This window comes from Macrosteles quadrilineatus, unplaced genomic scaffold (genome assembly GCF_028750875.1).
Source record: "Macrosteles quadrilineatus isolate MER2022 unplaced genomic scaffold, UCM_ALF_1.0 Scaffold_1__1_contigs__length_201487025, whole genome shotgun sequence".
NCBI classification, from domain to species: Eukaryota; Metazoa; Arthropoda; class Insecta; order Hemiptera; family Cicadellidae; genus Macrosteles; species Macrosteles quadrilineatus.
Window position 1 is genome coordinate 50,199,820 of NW_026542594.1, and position 23,685 is coordinate 50,223,504.

Below are 23,685 nucleotides of genomic sequence, written 5' to 3' on the forward strand. Positions count from 1 at the left end.
CAAACTTACGTGGTCCCGACTCTAATTAAATATTAATTACTAGCTGTGTGCCCGTGTGCCCATTCTACGCACGGGGATCTTATAGTGGCCAGTTGAAACCTTCCTATATAAAGAACAGCAGTTGGTTTGGATATTTTCAGATATGCTGGCCAAACTATTATATATAAACAAATACAGTATCTGACAGTTTCAAGTAAAAAAAAATGCGAAATAGATCTATGAGGGGTACACTTCCATATCTGTTGGCACAAACAACCAAATGAGTAATATTGATTATTTGATTGTTTAATTCGATACAGTATATCGTTTGTTAGTTAACCTTACCTAACTAACCAAACGATGTATAGTTAAAATACTATACCTCAACCTTGCCATAAAACATTCAGGTTGGAAATTTCACTATCGAGGGTGCTCTTGTCCTGTCCGTACGGAACACTGTGTAATATGCGCTACCAACTTATGAATAGTAAAATACACGCTGTGTGAGATTTTGTGAGTTTAGGCCTACGAACCCAAGAGATGGGCAATTGGTCTATTGGCTGTATGGTCCTGCGAGAGCAAATAGCGTTGAGAAGACACATTGGAAAAGCGATTTGAGCATAATCCGTAAACCTATGTTACAATCACCCACTGCAGTTGTCACTTTACACTTTACACAACCACCATTGAAGTGCCGTCAATGAGTTGAAACCTTTTATGTAAGCTATTGGTAACGCTTATGTAAAAAATGTAAGTTTCCCAGCCATATAGAACACTGATTCAAGGTATGTTCCCCGGTTATCAAAACTCAATACAAATTTTATACAAAAAGAAGCTCTTTTTTTATTTACGGTTACATTGAACTTGCGATTAATTAAATCTGTCATGTAAGGAAAAACGGTTTTAATCCAACTTGGTTTGGGTTTAATTTTGAAACGTAATCGGAAATGATTGCGGCATTTGTAAACAAAATTCAATGTAAACATATCAGTGACAGCTAGAGAAAAATAATCTTGATCCGAACAGCTGTTCGTTATTTCATAGATGATTATGTGATAAACATTGTGAGAAAACTTGACAAAAATTGCACAAAATTGGGGTTTTAAACGTCCGTAAGTTTTTTACAAAGTAGTGAGGTCATATTTTAATAGCTAAAGACACTTTTGCCAATCCAATGAATACATTAAAATTATTCGGATCTTGATAGGTAGGCCTACTCTCGTTTTTTAGGAGGCCACGTAAAATGGCTTTTGGTCCGTGACAGACGGAAGACAGACAGGCAGACGGACAGAAATTGAGATGAGATCTTTTTTGGATTCTTGAATGTATAAAACGTAACAATAACCTAAAAATTGATAATTCTGAGCAATGTACAGACAAAACTCTAATTTTATTAATATAGATTTGTACCTGTGGTGATTTTTATGAGAAATTTAATGAAGTAAATAAACAACAAAGTTACAAACCATCCGACCAGTATTTTTATTTAAAAAGTACGTAGGCCTATTTGATCGACATTGTTTTCTGAAACAAAATGTCTATTTCCTGATATATTTTTAGTTCCTGGTTTCAAAACATAATTTGGCAAAACAATTATTTATTCATTAAACATCTTGATCGAAAAATAATTTCTAAACATTGGAGGACAATTTTAATCATAAAAAACTTTTGAATTCTAATAAACCTAGCTGCCGTACCCGTCTTTTGCATCGGAGAGGATTTTGAAGAGAAAAAGTTTGATACACGTCACATATTTCAAATCCCACTCCAAACACGTCATGTTAATACGTTTACATCCTTAAATTTAGAAAGTCACAACACAATCTCCAATTAACAGGCTCGTAGCAAAAATTAAAAGTTTCACAATTCGAATAGTTTCTACTGTACCTTTTGGACCGTAAAATCAAATCACTGCATTTACAGCTGACTTCGTTATAACTATGTTATCTACATTCTTCAAAAATGTAAACATTGTGAAACTTTAGAACCCTATAGGGCGTAACTCAAAGAAAACACGTTTAAAGTAATCGGTATATGTGTTAACCAGGTACAGGGCTAACTCTTGAATTAATATAGATAATAGATCTAAAAATAAAGAAATTAAGTTGATTGATTATTGGCTCTTATAAAAAGATAAACAATCAACGAACAAGATTTGATTAAGTAACCACACATCACTGAGTCTATATCTTCATTCTTTCTTGTAAAAATCTATTCGATTGTGGCTATATAAAATAGGGAAGTAAGATTTCACTGTACAACGAGCTCAGTAAGCTCGAGAACCAGCAATAAGTTGGAAATAACCGGCCGATTCTTCCACTGGCTCGCTAGTCGCTACCCCAGGTTGGTCGGTAGCCCATCAATGAATGGAACCCGTTAGGCTCGCCCCTACCTCTTGCCGCAAGAAAGACAAGAATTTTGCCTTGTTCCACCCACCATCGATTGTTTGAGGCGGGAAAACTATCTGTGTGTTACGGCCCGCGCAACTCAGGATATTGTTTTCGTATTAGTTGGTCTTTTTCAAAGATGACCGTGACCGTTAGCTTTTATCGACTCCATTGGAGAATAATTCAAAACTACAAAGAACATTTCTAATCCCACGGTATACTAGATATTTAAATTATAAACATGTTTGTGTTTGAAAAAATATTTTTGACGATACATTTTGCAACTGTTTGAAACTATCCAAGATGGCCGCTTGCCTCCAAGGACTCAACAATAGGCCTACTTGTGCAACTATAAAGCAATAACTTCCAACCTTGCGCTTGCGAATTAGCTCGGTACATATTTGTATCCACAGTTGGCAGGACGATCGCCATTAAGACGACCAAAGATTACATTGGCATTTAAGTATTAAGCCTGTCGAACAGTAATTGCTAAGTAATCTGGAAGACAACTAATTAAAATGAAGTGCCGCGAAAGATTGGTTAGGAGAGTGCCCAATGCCTGAAACATAATCCGTTTGTTTGAGGTGCGGATGTTCAAGCTTGTATAACAAATAAATATTACAAAGTAGAAGGACAGGGGTGAAACTGACTGAAGTGACGGGATACCCGGCGGATTTTCAGTGACTGGATTCCAGTGGTATGCGGTAAAATATATAATGACTGGCTTAGCAGCACAAATTTTACGTGACTGGCTTTCCCATGCAAATGCGGTTGTGACTGCATTAGCATAGCAGTTTTTACGTAATTATATTTTAGTATTTTTAAGAAAAAAATAGATATATACGTTCAGAAGTGTCTAGGCTTATGATATTTACCAATATATATTATATATATATATCATAGTCTTGAAATATATTGGGGGGTGCAACTGACTGACTTCCAGTGTATATTTTATGTGACTGGCTTCCCGGGTGCGGCCGTATATATATATATATATATATGAATTTGAACGGATGGTGTTTTTGGCCTCTAGGGACTTCAAAACGAAAAATTAAATCGGTCCCGGATCCAGGTCTTACCATGAGTACTACGGTAATAGCTTATTCCCTATATGGAGGTATTTAAACCATTATAAATATTCAAACGTAATCCGGAGGCTAACAACTCTTAAAAAGGAATTAAATAATTTTGCCTGCTGTTTTAACTACACAATTTGTTTCTATGATGTTCAATAGCAACAAAAGGTTACGGTTTACCAACAGGGTGCAGCATCATTAGTTCTTTATACATTTATGACAACAGCTAATTTGAACCAAGCAGCAACAAAACCTGAGTGTGTGAACTTTACTTCTTTTTATTGTTTAGGTGAAGTGGTAGAACATTATGGCTATGGTAGATGTTTTATATACTATAGTATACCGTAGATTGTAGTAAACCAAATTTCCTCAAAACGTGTCCTCTCTCATTGCAAATGCAAAGCACGAGTATTTAAAGTATTTAAAGATACTCGTTAATACCGCTATAAGATTATAATTTATTATCTTATAAAAAAAAAACTTTATGATGGTACGGTATCTGCCGATCTTTGGTTACAGTAATAAAATAATACCCAACGCATAACTATGAAATTCATGCAGATTAACATCTTCAGTTATAGATAGTCACCTGCAATGTGGACATTTGCATCAATTTTGTATCAAAAATCATCATAGAGCCGCGCCAACTTAAAATACGTGAGCTTGACTAATACAAAAGTTTACTTTATTGAAATTATTTCATTCTTTTTAGAGCGTTTGAAGTCAGTTGTATTTTTTTACAAAAGTAAATTATACTATCATCTGGAAGTTATAAAATAAGTAGGGCCTAAGGTACTCTCGGCTGACCTAAAATTTCCTATTTAACTAAACAAACTGTCTATACCTTTGCATTATGATTAAGTGCTTCATGTTGTACCGAATGTAGATGGTTCTGCCAATGGCAAGGTGTAAGCAGTACTGGATCTCCAAACATGCGAGTCTCACAAATGCCCACAGTCGGGATCCTGTGAATTACTTCCAATGTCTGTGTGTCAGTGTCATCAGCTACCTCCTCAGATCCAGATGTCACTAATCCAGACAGAATACATGGTCATGAAACTATTCCCAGGCTCTACTACATCCTATACAACCATTTCAATATTCCTTTCTTTGTGATTGACAAAGTGACATGAAATGTTTCAATTTTTTGTGTGAAATATAAATGTGTTTTCTATCGACTAGCTACTGTAGCCTACAGGTAATTAAGCATTAAGCATGTTCTTCCAATCAAAAACATACTATATAACCATAGACTAACCAAAACAAGTAGAATTCCCATCCCATTGAAAATTTTGAAGTTTGTTTTTCATGTCTAGTTCATGTCTGGTGACACTGGTGGCTAGTGTTGACGGAATTATGTTTCTATTGTTTTAGGGTTAATTTCATGATTTGTGCTTTACTGTTTGGTTATATAACTAGAGGATGAGTTATTGTTTATGATTATATCGTTTTATTTGGTTAAACGGTGTTTTAATGACTGAAATAACAATACAAAAATTGTATACAAAACACAACACCTACAGTGCACCGCGATAAAATTGGCTTCAGCTGTTCCATATATGTTTTATCTATGATATAACCTATAAACATATTAAAAAAGAAACTCAATATTAATCAGATCAAAAATTTTAGTTAAGCTACAAATATATTTGGTTGTGATTTTTTCATGAATTTTTAGATAACTTGCTCTCTTAATTATGTTTCTAAGTTTTGGATAACTGTAATATAGTAATCAACTCAAGGCCATTTTTTTTGCAATTCAGTACCATAGACAAATAGAATAAATATAGACTGCCAAAGGAAGGTTCCAGCGCCCACCGCTAGGAGTACCGTGTAGTTACGGCACACACCGCAGCAGGTGAGGAGGGCAGGAGCCGTATGTGACCAGCAGACGCTGCAGCGGTATGCGCCGTAACTACACGTCAAACATAGCGGTGGACGCCAGAACCTATGCTAACTGCAGCACAGCTGACGGTCTATATTTATTCTATTTGTCTATGCCAGTACTAAATTAGTCAAAAAGTTGATTCATGTGGACATGGTGCTAAAAAGAATACACATCTAGCACCATTCCAGCCTCTAGCATTGCAACCTACAAGCTTCAGTAGTCAAATAGTCAGTAGTCAATAGTCAATGCTACAAGGGTAAAATTTGGGATACATTAATCAGCTGAAATAAGTTTTAATTTAAAACAAAACTATGTGGCATGCTCCTTCCTTGCAAGCTTTTGGCGACTTGTCTATTTGAGTGATACCATAGTAGGATGTTACAAACCTGTAGAGGTGTTGGTAGGTGATGGTAAGGTGGGTCGTATAATACAGTCTCTAGCGTCACACCAAATAGTTATTTTTTGTATGACCAGGTTTAGATGCTGGGCGACATCACCGCATATCAACCACTGCTTCATCACCTCATCCAACTTCTTTAGAGTTCCAGCTACCTGGTTTTAGAACAAATACATTTCACCCTCAAAAGAAGTACCATAAACCAAAAGTTATCAATTTGATTTATTGGTACCTAGTGTTACTTTTTGTTATTTGATAGATTTTAGCCTACTGCACGTTATTTTGTTAGCCAAAGAACGTTATTTACTATTTTCTTTTATTGGCAGAATGAATCTGTGCCCTACTTTTAAAAGCAGTAGGATGTCAAATAGTACATTATTAGTCCAAATAGTCTAATTTTTTCAAACAAACTCTGCTCACGTTGAAGTCATCTGCAGATAGCATTTTTGTCATTCCTCTTTATCGTTTTAATTTTAAGCACTGTTAAATTTCCATTAAGTCACAGCTTTACTTAAAACATTTTCCCTCATTCATTGGTTACTTAGTGTTATTAGTAGGAAACTTTAAGACTTGTTTGGAAATTAAATTTAACTTTTAATAGACAGAACAGAACACAACACCAATACAAACTGAACAATTACATTTAGTAAAAAATGTCATATGTTTTATAATTAATATGACATTCTAAACAGGCTTATTGAAATTGCTTCAATACTCCCCCGCAATTTCATAATCTTCAGGCACAAATATTAAAAATGTCAAGTTTCATTTAAGTCCCATATCCTTCCTGAATTTGTTGAATTTAAATATAGGCAACCCTTTGGTAAAAATATCTGCAACTTGTTTTTCAGATGCAACATACTTAAGTTCCACTACACCATTTTCTATTAGCTCCTTTATATAATGGAATCGCACATCAATATGTTTGGATCTCTTAGTTTCAAGTGTCTTAGCCATTTTTATGCAAGATTGGTTATCTTCCCAAATAACAACCGGAGTTATTTGAACCTTAAGTAGTATTTCTGATAACAATCTTGTTATGAACACACACTCCGTTGAACATGTAGCCAAGGCAATATATTCCGCTTCGCAAGTGGAAAGAGCCACTATTGGTTGTTTCTTAGTTTTCCAAGCCACTGTGTTGCCAAATATTTTAAACATATAACCACTGATACTCTTCCTATCTTCAATACTATTAGCAAAATCTGCATCGCAGTAGCATTCAATGAGATTTTCTGTTTTGCTATTTTTGGAATAGGTCAGCGTCAAATCCTTGGTTCCAATTAAGTACCTCACAATACTTTTTCAGTTCTTCCAATGTCCTATGTCATAACAGTTTTGAAAGGTGCTGAAGTACGTAACAGAGTAACTCAGATCTGGTCTTGTACCTAACATGAGATATATTAAACTTCCTAATAGTTGTTTGTAAGGTAAGCTTTCATAATTTTCTTTACTTTTTGTTATTTAATGAGAAGCAAGAATGAAGTATTAGAACATTTTAAATCATTTGAAGCCTCTGTTTCTGCACGTTTTGGAAGTAAAATTGACCGCCTTCCGTGTGATAACGGTGGGGAATATGCATCTAAAGAATTTCAAAAATTTTGTCGTGAAAAGGGTATAACCTTAGAGTATACTGTACCACGGAATCCCCAACAGAATGGATGCAGTGAACGGCTTAACACGTTCAGTGCGGCATACCTTCAAACAGGCGCTCGATAATGGCGGCGAGGCCCGGGCGAAGCCCCGCAGCGCAACTGAATCGGTGAACGCAATTGGCATTCAAATATTTCAGTCTGACGAATGAAAAAAGAGCAGCGGTGATTGTGCTGTGTTAGCCCGAGAGTGGACGTAGTTCACTGAAACACCCAAAGGTAGCAGCACTGCCTGGATTCGTAGCCAGTGTCTTTGTAAAGTGGCTTGAAAAGAGAAAATTGCCGGAACCGGGACAAAAGTATTGCTAGACGGGATTTTACGGGAAATTTTAGTACCAACCTACATCAGACTTAGCTTAAATAATCTAAGCTACAGGCTGACAACGATTATAACGTTCCCCGGCAATGGCTGAGCTCACACTAAACTAAAGTGGAGAGAGTGGCATGACGTCAGCTTTAGCTGATGTCCGCCACCAGTGCTAGTGTCGGACATCATCTATTGATGATGCCCGCACTTAACGTGTTAATAGGATTATTTGAGAGTGTTTGCGTTGCATTTTAATTGACTTGAAAATGCCACAACACTTCTGGGGTGATGCTTTGCGATCAGCTGTGTATTTAATAAATCGCAGACCTACTGCAACTCTAGACAAAAATGTTACACCTGCTGAAATATGGTATGGATATAAACCTGATCTGGCAAAAATCAAACTCTTTGGTTGTGTAGCGTACTGTCATGTCGATAAGGAACTTCGGAAGAAGCTGGATGACCGCAGTTCAAAAATGATCATGGTTGGCTATGCAAACAATGGTTATCGTTTATGGGACCCTGTGAAAGAAAAAGTCATCATAGCTAAACATGTCAAGTTCTTTGAAAATGAGCTGTACTATGATGTGAAAGACAAACAAGACATTCTACAGTTTGAATCTTCAATCTACATACCTGATGTATACTCAAATGACAGTGATAGAGAAGTTGAAGGTAATGTTAATCAACTGCATGAAAATCCTGAAATTGAACAAGGTGGAATCTTTCAAGAACCAGATGTCAATGACTATCACCTCAATGAAACACAAGATAATTTGAGAAAGTCGACAAGGCAAAATAAACTACCTACATGGCTGGATGACTATGAGGTAAATTATGTAGCTGCTTATTCTGTGGATGAACTTTTGAACGATGGACCAAAGACTTATGAGGAGGCATTTCAAGATGAAGGATGGCGTAGTGCAGTGAATGAAGAATTAAACTGTCTACACAGAAACGAAACTTGGGATTTGGTTGAAACTCCAAAAGACGCTAAAATAATTGACTCTCGGTGGATTTTTCGGGAAAAATCTGTTAAAGGCAACCTAGTTAAGAAAGCACGGCTTGTTGCTCGCGGATTTCTTCATGGGGAGATGTCATGTGAATAAATATTCGCTCCGGTAGCACGCATGATAACGATAAGAACTTTACTTTCATTTTTGGTTGTGCATAGTTTGTTTTTTTGTCAACTAGATATAAAGTGTGCATTTCTTAATGGAAATCTAACCAACCCTGTGTATATGAAACCGCCTAAAGGGGTAAATACTGAGGATGGTATCGTGTGCAAGCTTAAAAGATCACTATATGGATTGAAAGAAGCGCCAAAATGTTGGTATACTCGTCTTCATGAGTTTTTGATCAGTATTGACTTTAAGAGATCGTCTTCTGATCCATATTTCTATTATACTCAAGATGTTTTTATCGTTATATATGTTGACGATATGATTATTCTGGCCAAAGAAAAGAATATTTTGTTGGAAGTTAAAGCCAAATTAATATCTTCATTTGAAATGAGAGATCTTACTGATGATAAACATCTAGAGTTCCTTGGTATTTCTATAGAAAAGTGTGAAGAAGGACTTAAACTAAAACAAACTAGGTTAATTGAAAAAATTATACAAAAGTTCAGGATGGAAGAAGCTAAGCCAGTTTCGTTACCTATATTGCCGAATTTGAAACTAACAAAAAGTTAAATTTAATTTCCAAACAAGTCTTAAAGTTTCCTACTAATAACACTTAGATGGGTAAGCTAAATGACAAAGCACACGTATCTTGAAATAGATAGTACAAAGTATATACCGTTAAACGATCATTTTAAATTAAAATAAAGCTCAATAAAAACAAGAGCAACACTGATTCTAATTAATAAATGCTTACCTGAATATATTCTAAAAATGTATAAGAACATGGCTCATTTCTCAGGTGATGCTGACTCAAAAAGTCTTCTGTCAGCTCAACAACCTAACAAGACAACTATTTTACCATTTAATATTTCACAACTCCCTATTGAATATGGTTCAAGTAAAACCCTTTTTTATTGTGTAAATGCACCAAAACTAAACAGATTATGGTCGTGTACTATACAAGTGTACTATACTATATTAACATGGACCTGGGCCTAAGTATCCACAAGTACGGGAATAAAATTTGTAAACATAGACCGATTTGTGTAACATTTTGTATCAAATATGTCTGGCAACAAAGCCCTGAATATCTCCATTTGTCACGGAAATGTCATTAACATTGTGTGGTGTAGTTATAATATAAAAGGAAAAATCAAGGGTTTTGGTATAAAAGAGGTTTAATTTATAAGATAAAAAATGAATACGTGTTGTTATGAGAGGTGATTCGTGGTGAATGAATGCAACAATGGATATGGCCATGTGATGGAATTTCATATGGACTGTTAAAATCAAAGACATTTAAAATAACAAAAATACAAAGACAACTTGACTGCACATACTGCCCCCTTTGAACCAATAAGGTTAAAAAAAGAGAAATAAAAAACAATATACAATTTAAGAGAACTGACCATAGGGGTAGGGGGGGGGCGTGTACAATTTTTTTAAGAACACATTTTAATGGTATGAAAACTTAATTGACTGATGGTCTTGAATGAGGATCAGCTGGTCTGTCAATTTGAGGAGCTGGTGTGTTGAAGAAAAAACAGTCATCAACATTGAGGTTTTCTTTCTTCGTGTTCCAGTTAAATCAACGTTGTTGAGAGGTCTTCATATATTTATGACTCCAAAGGCATCATATGTTTTGTGTGAAGGCTTGAGCAAATTATCAGTAAGAGGTGAGGTATTTCTTGGGTCAGGAACAGAGAAGAGTCGGCAAGATGACCAGGAGTTACAGCTGTCAGTTTAGAAGGTTCTACGGAAAGAGGAGTTATTGGTTTTGAGTTAGAGATTGCTTCTTTTTGTTCTAGTTTAGCTAAAAACGTATTCGTCTTCTGTGGGTTAGGGAAAATAGTTGTTAGAACTACTGTATAGGATCAGTTTTAAATGTTGTATTTTCTTCTTTGATTCAGCGGTTTCTGTTATCAGCCATTGGCTTAGTAGGCTTTAAAAAATGGAGGAGTGAGTGATGAGGTTTGAAACAGGCCTTACAAATATTAGTAGACTTGCAGCGTTTAGCAAAGTGATTTCCGTGGCAATTTGTACTGTGTTTTAAGTCACGTACAACGTTAAACCTTTCCTGATGGGCTTTACTATGAAATACAGGGCAACTATATATTTTGCGATTTTCATGGCAACAGAAATATTTCAAATCATTTTGAAGTACAAAAGCCATAGGGCAGGGGTTCTCAAACCTCATAACTCAAGGACCCTCGTGGTAAATTTTGTATGTATTACTGACCCCCTACAACTACCCTCACCCCCTATACACCCATTAACCCAATATTTGCCTGCTCATAGGCATGTGTTGAGCCTGCTATGTATGCATTTTGTAATGCAAACTGAAACTGTTATTTTAAGAAATAGGCGATTTTTGTGTGAGTAATTAAAAATAAATGTGGTTCATTTTGACATGAAACTTGGTGAGAGTTGGATATTTGGAGAGGAGACTGTTTGTTGACTGTGACATAGAGAAGCATCTTTACTGTTGTTACAAAATTCCTTGAGGAATTTGATTATTTCACTTGCTTGAGGAAAGTCAGAAGAGTTTATGTGTTTTGATTTGATTCAAATTGTTGACAGATATATGAATTCATTTTGCGTAAGATCAACCTACTTGAGATATTTGTCTTCCATGACATTATAGTCAAGAACACTAAGAGCTTGTTCATTTTCATTGAAATCGTTAAAAATGATCTGAGGTTTTTGACAGATGTGTCGTGTCAGTGATGTTGGGTAGATTGACAATTTTACTGAGGTGAACAGACCTACGCTCACCTACTGATTAACCTACGCTTTGAGTGGTATCTTTCACTTAAAGCATTATAGGCATTATAGGGCATTATAAGCTCAAGTATAGGCTATTGTATAATTGCCATAAGAGATTGGTAATGATTTGACTAAGTGTAAGGCTTCACCTTCAAGTGAACTTAGCAAGGGATAAGCTATACACAGTAGTAGATAGTAGTATCAAAAAGGTTAATGTATGAAATCCATAGGGTTTTGTGTCACCATTAAAGAACTTCAGTTCCAGTTTGAGTTATTTGAATGTTCATCTTAGAGTTCTGAACCAAAAGAGAGTTTTCAGTTTGAATATTTATTGATAGTTCTGATATATCTGTTAGAGAAGTAATATTTCTCATCTTGTCTTTACATCATCACCTGATCAAATATTAATTGTCTTGTTTACCTTTTGTATGTTGTGGTTTGGTGTAATTGTTAAAAGGATGTATGAATAACTTCTTGATTAGCATCGTACGTGTTATTAAATTACCTGAAAAATACAGAAAATATATACGTCTAATAACACTTGCAATAATATATTTACACTTATACTGTTGACTTACAAGACGGTAAATACATGTAAAAGTTGGTAAGTGGTGATCGATTTCGATTGGACACTCCAATCATCATCAGACCCAATAGGCGAATGTAACTATTTATATTTCTAAGAAATTGTTTTTACCTATTGTCTACAGCTCAATAACTTGTAACTTCCGTTACGGCCGTTTTGGAATTAACATGCCATCATCAGACGTCTTCGGCTGAAGCAGCGTCGTCACACTAGAAACATATAACACGAACACATTTTACGAATACAAATAAATGAAAATAAAACTAACAGGCCTGTCGCACACACGTTACCGGTTGACATGATCAGAGCTAAATGATGACTGGAGGTTAACGATGCAGGATTAACCTCCAGTCGGCATTTAGCTCTCATCATGTCAACCGGTAACGTGTGTGCGACAGGCCTGTTAGTTTTATTTTCGTTTATTTGTATTCGTAAAATGTGTTCGTGTTATATGTTTCTAGTGTGACGACGCTGCTTCAGCCGAAGACGTCTGATGATGGCATGTTAATTCCAAAACGGCCGTAACGGAAGTTACAAGTTATTGAGCTGTAGACAATAGGTAAAAACAATTTCTTAGAAATATAAATAGTTACATTCGCCTATTGGGTCTGATGATGATTGGAGTGTCCAATCGAAATCGATCACCACTTACCAACTTTTACATGTATTTACCGTCTTGTAAGTCAACAGTATAAGTGTAAATATATTATTGCAAGTGTTATTAGACGTATATATTTTCTGTATTTTTCAGGAAAAGGATGTATTAATAGTGTTTGTTCAGTATAAAAACGTTTTCCATAATATCTCTGGGCTATTTATTACATTAACTATTAATATCATCCTGGAGCTTTAAAATAGCTTCTTCATTGTCAGCTTCTTCCATGAACTAGAAAGTTTGTGTTTTCATTCACTGAGTTGTATTTTAATTTAACCAGCATAAAACCCCTTTTTAGTAAGAAAAATTGGAGTGTGAAGGAACCTTTCTCCTTCAAAGGGAAAACTTCCTTACACTTGATACATAATGTTCTGGCTAGCTTTGCATTGTCAGTAATTAAGCATTTGAATAAAACTAATATTTATATCTTTCTCTTCACAATCTTCTAACACTTATGAGGTATGCTTGTGTTTATGTAAAACATTAAAATACTAAATAACTTAATGATCAGCATTGTACATTTGTACGTGTTATGAAATTTACAGGAATTAAATAAAAAACATCTGACACTTGAAACATACGTATATGTACACTTATAATGTTGTCTAACAAAGACAGTCAATACGTGTAAAAGATTGTAAGTGGTGGTCCATTTCAATTGGACATTTCAATCATCATTAGACCCAATAGGGGAATAACAAGAAAAAATTGTCAATTACTGTGATCAGAGAGGAGTGGAGGTAATATCTCTATGGAATTGCTAATGTGCCTTTAATGTCTGTAATAAAATAATCCAGTTGACTATGGTATGTGTTACATATGTTTTATTTACATTTTATTTCTAACATGTGTTCAAATTATTATTTTGTTTACTTGTTGAATTGTTTATGTTTACTTACAGATTGTGATTTAATAAATACTAACTTTCTATTTTCTTATACAAAATGTGAACTTTTATTAGTAAAATTAGTGGAATCAACAATGGCGACGAGTAAAATGGTAAGTAGCTTGCCACTGGTCTTGGCTACTGATGCTTCACCAGTAGGTGTGGGAGCCGTTCTTTCACACCGCTATAAAGATGAAACGACAGGCCAATTGCCTTTGCCTCTCGATCCTTGTCAAAATCTGAACAAAAATACTCTCAAATCGATAAGGAAGCCTTGGGAATATATTGGGGCCTGAAAAAGTTTTTCCCGTTTTGTTATGGCCGCAAATTTACTTTGATCACAGGTCAGAAACCCCTAATGTCAATTTTTAATCCAGAAAAGACCTTGCCAACAATCTCGGCAACACGGATATTCAACTATGCTCACTTTCTCTCCGGGTTCCACTATGACATAGAGTACAGGCAAACCGCTCATCATTGCAATACAGATTATCTTTCACGTTTCCCTATCGAAGTTGTTCAAGAACATTCTGTAGATGACCTCTGGAGGTACCACATAAATCAACTGGAAACACTCAATATAAACAGTACCGTGGTGGCTAAGGAAACTCTCAACGATGCTGTTTTGGGTCCAGTCCTACAGGCCTTAAAATCGGGACAATCTGTTGAACAATACGGATTTCACGATAACGAGCTGTCCATTCAAGATGATTGTGTACTGAAGGGCTTGAGAGTCATGATACCTCAATCTCTCAGACCTCATGTATAGACAAGGATATTGAAGAGATGGTAGCTGAATGTCGACAATGCATTGAAAAATGCAACAACCTGCAACCTCAGGGTTTTTAGGTTCGTGCTTGGAACTCTCTTTTATTACCAATTTCCTTGCTAATAGCCTATTTTAATTTGAAACTTTTTTTATGATAATAAAGTTAGCCTTTGATTTTTTTTTTTACTAAATAATTTTATATCGAATTTAGATAAGATTGTTCTAAAAACAAAAGTCTTTACTTGAATCAAGAATATAAATTTTAACAGCGAGGAGGCTACTCGATCCACCTCAGAATTAGGCTAATGTTCTCAAATTGTCCAACACCTAAATAGAATTGTCTGTAATAATAAGATGGAGATTACCAAGTTTCTTCCAAGTTTCCACATTTCTTCTTGTTTAAACTATTTGAAATAATTAGACTATTGGTTTAGCTTTTCACTTTTTACTAGAAAATATTATAATATAAAAATCATACTAAACTAGTTTTTACACTTTCATCAGGCTAGTTAATGGTAGAAGAAGAAAATCCAGTTGTTACCTAACACATGTTTTTCAGCAACAATGTATTCAGGTCTTCTAGATCTTGATGTTCACTGTTACTTTTTAGTCACTTAGGCCAATTTATAGTATATGAAATTTAATTTGGGTAAATTACTTTTTGAGATTTGGTTTAGATATATATAATTATTTTTACTTTAGCTTGTGTTTGAAATAGGCTTAATTGACTGGTAATAGGCTATTTATATATTATTTAATTATACAAAATTTTATGAACTGTTGCAATATCCCCGCAGAAACTGAATATTACATGTAATATGAGGTTTCGATACACAGTGAACTAAATTTTGATTTGAAATGTGAACATTTAATAAAAGAAGACTTAACTATTAATGAAGAACGATGGGTAGAACATGGTTATTGAAATACAAATACTTAATCAACACAATTATTGAATCATGAACAATATAACAACAAAATTATAACAATTATTAACATTAAAGATAGGAGAAAGGAAAAGGAAGTACAGTACTATTGTTTATATATTGGGAACAATGGGGAATATGAATTTCTCATCACTATTATTATAGTTCATATGAGTTATTATTCCTTAACATCTTTTCTCACATCACACTTTTCTTAATTAAGTTAATATTTCATTACACTGCAGAGCATCTATTTTATGTTTTTAATTTACATATTTCTTCTGGTATTTAATTCACTTTGTGGAGTGTCTATTTTATTTACATTTAACTATTTACATGGGTTTATGGTCTCTCTACACATACTTTTCATTTAATTTTCTTCAATTTAAAATTTTCTTCAAATACACTATTATTCTTCATACACATACTTTTGATTATTAAACTTGTATCTTCGGCTGAGGAGGAATATATCTTTTTAGTGCTGAAATGTGGTATGGTCCAAATGTCTTCTTGTCATCTAGAGTGCTTACATTATAAGTTGAATGTCCAAAATTGTACTGATCTTGAATGCGCCTTTGTAGACTTCCTGTATTTTTACTCATATTTAAGTTAGGATTGTAATAGTTTGTTTTCATATCATCATTAATACTATCATAATTATCTTCATAATATTTATCATCATTATTTTCGTTCTCAATGCTTCGCCTTGGGCTTTGCTCAAATACAAAATTGCAATTTATACCTTCAACAGATACCTCTCCGAACTTCAAAGTAATATTATTATTATTAATCTTCAATTTAATAACTTTTTCTTTAAAATTCATTTCAAACTGCCATATATTTAATACATCATTCCCAATTATTAAATTCCTAACTAAGTTTTGTATGAGTAAAACTTGTAGTTGAGTTTCTTCATTTTCTATCTTTACAGGTAACATTATGATTTTAGTTATGCGCTTAGATCGATCTCCCGTAGCGGTTTTAATATGTGTATTTGTGATTGGCAATTCTTCAAAATGACCTATGTGGTGTTTATTTTCTAGGAACCATTTTTCCGATATACATGATACATTAGAGCCGGTGTCAATTAGGGCATTTATCTTCGATTTATTAATTTTAACACTAATTTCTGGAAAATCAATTTGTTTAATCTCGTGGGAATCATTAATTGATTCATCTTCTTCACTTAATAAAAATTCTCTGTCACAACAGATAACATCAGTTTCATAACAATTATTTAATTCATTATATACATTTGGCCTTATTTTTCCGAGGGGATTTTCTTGCACTGAAGAGACTATTGAGGGAATATTATTTTCAGGGGAAGTGGTGTGTAGGCCATTTTTGCTCTCAGTGCTCTTTAGTTTAAATCCGACTTATGTGGTTGGTCGGTTTTATCGATTATGGTGGTACAGACTTGTCGTTGTTCTGGGGTCATATAATTGGGTTCAAATCGGTTTCCGTTCCTAGTGGGATAATTAATTGAATTTTGTGGAAATCTGCCTTGTGGGTATGGGAACCAGTTTTGTTGGTTTGGCCGGTTATTGTATTGTTGGTTGTGGTTGTATGGTCGATTGTTTTGTTGATACTTCATGTCATATCTTGGTTGGTATGCATTTTGGTTGATGTTATTAGTGCGGTCAGGATATCTGTTTTGTGGTTGTGTGTTATAGTTGGGCCTTGGTTCATTTCGGTTTGTCGCTGGTGTATTGTGTGATGGAGGATGGTTTTGTTTATTCCGGCGATTTCCGTCTTTTATATCTTCACGCTGGAGGATCGATTCAAATGCAAATATTGTGTTGGCATTCTGTACTATGCGGGCATCTTGTATTAGTTCACTGAAGTGATCGCTTAACAATGTAATAATTTCTTCATCAGTCAAGGGTGGGGACATTGATTTTAACGTTATGACTCTCTCTATAAAGTATTCTGAGCGGGTCAGTTTTCCTCCAGGACGGTATCTCTCGTTTTCCAATCTATGTCGAATTCCACGCTGTACTGATTGGCTCCAAAATTTCATGAGAAACATGCTCTCAAACTCATCCCATGTATTAATATTACTTTTGATAAGAGAAAACCATCGTGAAGCGCTCCCTTCTAAACTCATCTCTATCGTATCGATTAGGAATTCTTTAGGGTCGGTTGTGGGACTCTGGCGAACCAAATTGCGATAGTAATATTTTTGTAGTGTGTTTAAGAACTCTTTGGGGTTGTGTGCTCGTCCAGTGAATTTAGGTACGTTTGAGTCAACATTAGTTCCGCTACCACAAGATACATAAATGTTAGGGGTGAATGTACTCTGCTTAACAGTGGCTTCGTTTTGTAGAGATTCAATCTTGTTATGATGTTCACTTAGTGTTGTTTTCATGTTTTCTATTAATTCAATGTTTTGTTCAACTCTGTCTTGATTTGCTTTAATCTGTGGTTCTAGTTGTTCTTGAATCCGTTGAGTATTTTCACTTACTGTGTGTCTGAGTTGTTTATTTTGTGTTTCATATGTTTCCTGAATTTGACTTTTAATATTATTTAAATTAGTATTCATAGTCTGGCTCATCTCTTCCCTAATAATTTGATTTTGGGTATGGACTAAGCCATTTACTTCAGTTTTATGGGCATTTGGATCTGCTATCAAGTCCATTTTTAGATTATAGGAGCTTTCGGCAATTTGGGTAGTTAATTTAGATTCAATTGATTTCATTTCCTCTGATTGTTTTTGTTGATTTTCCTTCACATAGTTTAATTCCAATTGTAGTTTGTTTTGTGATTCAGTGATAGATTCAATTTTAGTATCAAGGATTTTATAGTGGGTCTTTATTTCATCTTTAATGCTGGTTTCCAACGATATCATTTTATTATCCAAAGATTGGAATAGCGTTTGAATTTGGGTCATAAAGTCGGGTGGTTGAGTGACGGTGCTTGTTGTAGCTTGATGAGAAGCTCGCTGTGATTGATCGTCATGAAACTGTGTTGTGATTGGCTGCTGTGTTTCGGTTGCCGTCGTAAGGAGTGTAGGCCTATCAGCTGTCATATTCATTCCCATCATTCCTTGTTCATCGTTCACCGGGACGTTGGTTTGGTGTTGGTCGGTAAAATTTGTTTGCTTTGAGGTTAGGGCTACAATATCTGATGACTCGGAATCGTGGAATGATTGCTCGTCGAAGGATTTGTTTTCTGCTTCTGAATGTGTTTGTTGTGATAATGTTTCAGGGCTTTTCGCTGTTAGTGTGCATGATTCATCTTCACTAATATCGCTGGTGTTAGTGTTTGTGTGAATTTCAATGTTGTTGTCGTCTTGATTATTATCGTCACTATCCCCGCTATTTTCGACTAGTTTCCTAGAGGGTTTAGGGTTTTGGCGTAAATTGTATTGACTCATCATCTTGGATATCTTTAACTAACAGGTGATTGATAGGCTAATTATGAAAGGGGAAACAGGTGGGGAATCTTAACTTAGATACCTTTATAATAGTACAACACTCTTATAGGCTATTCTTAGTTTAACCTAAAAATCGCTATTTCAAACACATGAGCTAGGCCTACTTGTATTATTAGCAAGGTTTGGTCAATAAGAGAGCCCCACTCGTTGCGGCGCCAATTGCAACCTCAGGGTTTTTAGGTTCGTGCTTGGAACTCTCTTTTATTACCAATTTCCTTGCTAATAGCCTATTTTAATTTGAAACTTTTTTTATGATAATAAAGTTAGCCTTTGATTTTTTTTTTACTAAATAATTTTATATCGAATTTAGATAAGATTGTTCTAAAAACAAAAGTCTTTACTTGAATCAAGAATATAAATTTTAACAGCGAGGAGGCTACTTGATCCACCTCAGAATTAGGCTAATGTTCTCAAATTGTCCAACACCTAAATAGAATTGTCTGTAATAATAAGATGGAGATTACCAAGTTTCTTCCAAGTTTCCACATTTCTTCTTGTTTAAACTATTTGAAATAATTAGACTATTGGTTTAGCTTTTCACTTTTTACTAGAAAATATTATAATATAAAAATCATACTAAACTAGTTTTTACACTTTCATCAGGCTAGTTAATGGTAGAAGAAGAAAATCCAGTTGTTACCTATCACATGTTTTTCAGCAACAATGTATTCAGGTCTTCTAGATCTTGATGTTCACTGTTACTTTTTAGTCACTTAGGCCAATTTATAGTATATGAAATTTAATTTGGGTAAATTACTTTTTGAGATTTGGTTTAGATATATATAATTATTTTTACTTTAGCTTGTGTTTGAAATAGGCTTAATTGACTGGTAATAGGCTATTTATATATTATTTAATTATACAAAATTTTATGAACTGTTGCAAACCCGAGAAAAACTATCCATCCATGGGAACAACCTTCTAATCCATGGGAGAGGGTGCACATTGATTTCTTAGGACCAACAGATGGCCAACAGTACCTGATATTAGTGGACGCCTTTAGTAAGTGGGTGGAGGTGATACAGACTAAAACAACTACAAGTACATGGACAGTCCAAGAATTACGGAAAATCTTCTCAACTTTTGGGTTTCCTCACATCTTAGTTTCAGATAATGGAAGACAGTTTGTTTCTCAAGAGTTCAAAAACTTCATGAATGAATGTGGGATTATTCACAGAACAACGGCACCATACCATCGAAACTCAAACGGCCAGGCTGAAAGATACGTACAGACTGTCAAGAAGGCGTTAAAATCCATGGAGGGAGAAAAGGGTACACTGCAAAATAAATTACAAAGACTCTTAATGCAACTCAGGCAATCCCCGAATTCAACTGGTACATCAGCATACCACCTAATGTTTGGAAGGAGTGTACGAACAAACCTTGCAATAATTGTTCCAACATTAGAACCGAGCAAATATCAGAAGAAGGGAGTCCAAGTCGGTATAAAAAGGAATTTCAAAGTTGGAGATAAAGTGCAAGCGCGAGAATATGTCAATGGTTCGTCCAAGTGGTATTCGATAACTAAAAAGCAAGGACATGTAGGTAATGTACGTAGTTCAGCTAGAAGATGGACGAATAATAAGAAGACATGTTGACCAGCTGATTCTTCGTAAAGTGCAGCAGCACAGTAAATAGAGGAGGAGGTGTTATATATGTTTTATTTAAATTTTATTTCTAACATGTGTTCAAATTATTATTTTGTTTACTTGTTGAATTGTTTATGTTTACTTACAGATTGTGATTTAATAAATACTAACTTTCTATTTTCTTATACAAAATGTGAACTTTTATTAGTAAAATTAGTGGAATCAACAGTATGTCTGCCAGGGTTACCGTAAACTCTTGTTAAATGTTCAAAGGTGATGCTAAGATTGTTTGACAGTAATACATGATTTAAACTCTTTATGATATGATTTCTCAAGGCTGTCAACATTTAAATCACTACAGTACAGATAATCATTGGTATCTCGTCATATTTATTCTTAATTGTATTAAACATCTTCAAATACTTCTATGACCTTTAGAAAGCTTCACTAAATGGCGGCTTATAAATAATATTCAGTGAAATGAACCTTAATTTATTACAGGTGACTATTAGTACTATCACATACACTATATGTAGAGCAACCTCCATAGTTTATTGTATTTACCTGAATCTTGAAGAGATTTTTTATTTTGAGAAGAGGAAGGGCCATTTTCATGTAGTCTAGTGTGTCTATAAGGTTTCTCATAGAGAAAATGGTTATTTGAAGTTTTTCTGGATTATTTTCTCCTTCAGTCTATAATAAGAAATGGTATCTATTACTATCAACAATGATTTATTTTCGGGGAGGTTTTAGCTAGGGAAATCCACCATCAGCTAGATCAGCATTTATTGTAAACATAGTAAAGTCAACACAAAATAGTTTAAGGTGGTTTGTCTTACACAAAGCACTAGCCTATACATAAGAAGATCGATCACCTTGTTTCTGGCCACTGCTGATGAGTACACAATGTGCCACTGCTGAAGGTTCTGGTTTAGATTATACACGCCAGGATTTGATAAGAAGTCCACAAGTTTTCTTAATTTTGAATTGAAATCAACCCTAATTTGATGTGCGGAGGGTTATTTATAATTAATTAAACAGCCCAAACATTCAACCATATTGCTATATTATAAATCAATAGGTGAAACCCGTCGAAATTGATGGTTAGGGGCCTTTCGTTTATATGATCGTGTAGCTTCATTGGCAACAAATAATGCAAACGAAATAGCAATGTGGCATTTCCAAAGAGAAAAACATACTGTAAGTTGGCTGTTACGGAAATATTGACGTTTACATGCATTGTTAATCAACGTATATTTTAAAGGATAATGTGATCTAGTTTAAAAGGAATATGACCTTTCTGTCATGACAGTAGCTGCTTAAATTGTATTTACTCTTATAAAGCCAAAATATTGTGTTACTTTCAATAATGTTACCAACCCAGTGGGCCACTGCAAATAATTTGTCAAGATAGGTACCATTTTAGGCAAGGTTTTTGTGTTTGGATCTTATTAGACACGATAAGAGCACACTGAACTTCTTCTGCAGATGAATAACTGTTGGAGAAATATAAGCCGAATCATAAATGTCACAATACGAGTTTTAGCATTTTATAACTATATGAGGAAGTGACATAGTATTTTTAGCCTGCTGCTCAGTGCACTTTGAGAATATATTTTTTAGAGATGAATAAAATTGTTTTTTTTTTTTTTTTTTGCTGAGTAGCGCTAGTAAACATGCACAACCCTTTTTTCGTTAGTCTAATAACATTCAAAGGCTCTCTAAGAGTTCAAGAAAATAACATTGCAAATACTTCCTTTGGACAATTCAGTATGGTCGCCATTTAATAAGAAAGTAAGTAAGTCAGTCAGTAACTCTCAATTAAATGTGTGCTGTTTAAAATACAATTTAAAAATTAACAGCTGTTTCATTAAAAAGTATTATCCACATGGCCAAAATGTAAACAAATCTGTGGAGGGATCTTTTAAAGACTTCTTCTGGGGCAGAGCTCTAAGGGAATTTACTTTGTTTTTCTTTTGATAACTCATCTACAGACCAAGACCTTTCTTTGGACACCTCTACCAAGTGATTCTCACTTGTGGCCCAGTCATTCTCTTAAATTAGAGGAGACAAAGTTTCCAATTAAATATTTAGATTCCCCATGTTAATCTTATGGGAGAAAACCCAACTTTGATGGAAGATGCAGCCCGAACTAATAAAGATTAAAAAAAAAATAAAACACTTTGCAAAACCACTGATCAGGGCCATTCTTTTAACATTTTAATCATCAAAATCGGTCCAAAAATGAGGGAGGAGTTCTGTTCACAAAAATCGGCTTAGCGTGTAATATATTTTCATCACTCCGTAACAAAAGTAACTATTTTCGATAACAGCTGACATCAATGAAAGTAGTCGTTTCCCAAGCTCTAATTTAGGGCGAGGAAAAATCGATCAGCTGATTTTCCCTCGCTCTCAATTATTTCTCCATTTATTCTCTACACGCGCTAGTGTTTTGTTAGGTTTAATTTAATGATTTGAATCAGCTGTATGTATTGTTAAAAGTTGTTTTATTCTTTTAGTTTCATGTTTAAACAAAATTTATTGAGAAATATACGTAGGTTTCCTTTTAGAAGATTTTATTTTATTTTGATGTTCAATCAAATTAATTGAGAAATAAAATAGTTGTAATATTACTGAGGTTTGCTAATCTGTGTTTGTGTATTTTTTCGTCGTGATGAAAAGTATCGTCCATAACTCGTACCGAAAAGTTATTATCCGGCACTTGCTCCATTATTCCCGTTCGCCTCGTACGTGAAAATAGCTCTCACATACTCGGCTTTGCCTTGCACCTGAAATTGGGGTTCCCTGTGTGAGGCTTCGCCTCACACAAAAACTTGAGCGCACGACGGAAAATGCCACTTTCGGTCCTAGTAATGAAATATAGGCTACTAATACAGGGTGGCTGAAAAGTAACTTGCACCCCCCTTAACTTTTCAACCATTTGATATATTTGAAATCAGTTTGCGGCAACCTTCTAAGATATGAGGGGCTTCAATAATTATGGTCAATTTTGAAAGTTTTGCCCTTAGGGATAGCGGGGGTAGAGGGTAGCTCAAAATTTTCAAATGACAAGTATAGTCGAGTTTGGTATCATTTTACAGGTCTTGACAAAACATAAACATTGACATAAAGAAAACCAAAATCAGCTCACTAATAACAAAATGGCGCCCTAAAACGATTCAAATCCAAATAACCATGAGGGTGGCAAAAAAATTAACTTGCACCCTCTTTAACTTTTTAACCATTTGAGATTTTTTAAATT

The 23,685-nt window shown here is 34.6% G+C and overlaps 1 protein-coding gene across 1 annotated transcript in view; it reads right to left on the reverse strand.

Moving 5' to 3' along the window:
• The window catches only part of LOC128983004 (uncharacterized), a 123,267-nt gene that overhangs the window by 23,512 nt on the left and 76,070 nt on the right, over window positions 1–23,685 (reverse strand). The window contains exons 4-7 of the mRNA XM_054402122.1: window positions 20,988–21,116; window positions 9,565–9,648; window positions 5,717–5,882; window positions 4,287–4,471 (exon numbers count right to left, since the gene is read on the reverse strand). Of these exons, the coding sequence (XP_054258097.1) occupies window positions 4,287–4,471; window positions 5,717–5,882; window positions 9,565–9,648; window positions 20,988–21,068 (516 nt within the window). The 5' untranslated portion in view covers window positions 21,069–21,116. The remainder of the gene's footprint in view (window positions 1–4,286; window positions 4,472–5,716; window positions 5,883–9,564; window positions 9,649–20,987; window positions 21,117–23,685) is intronic.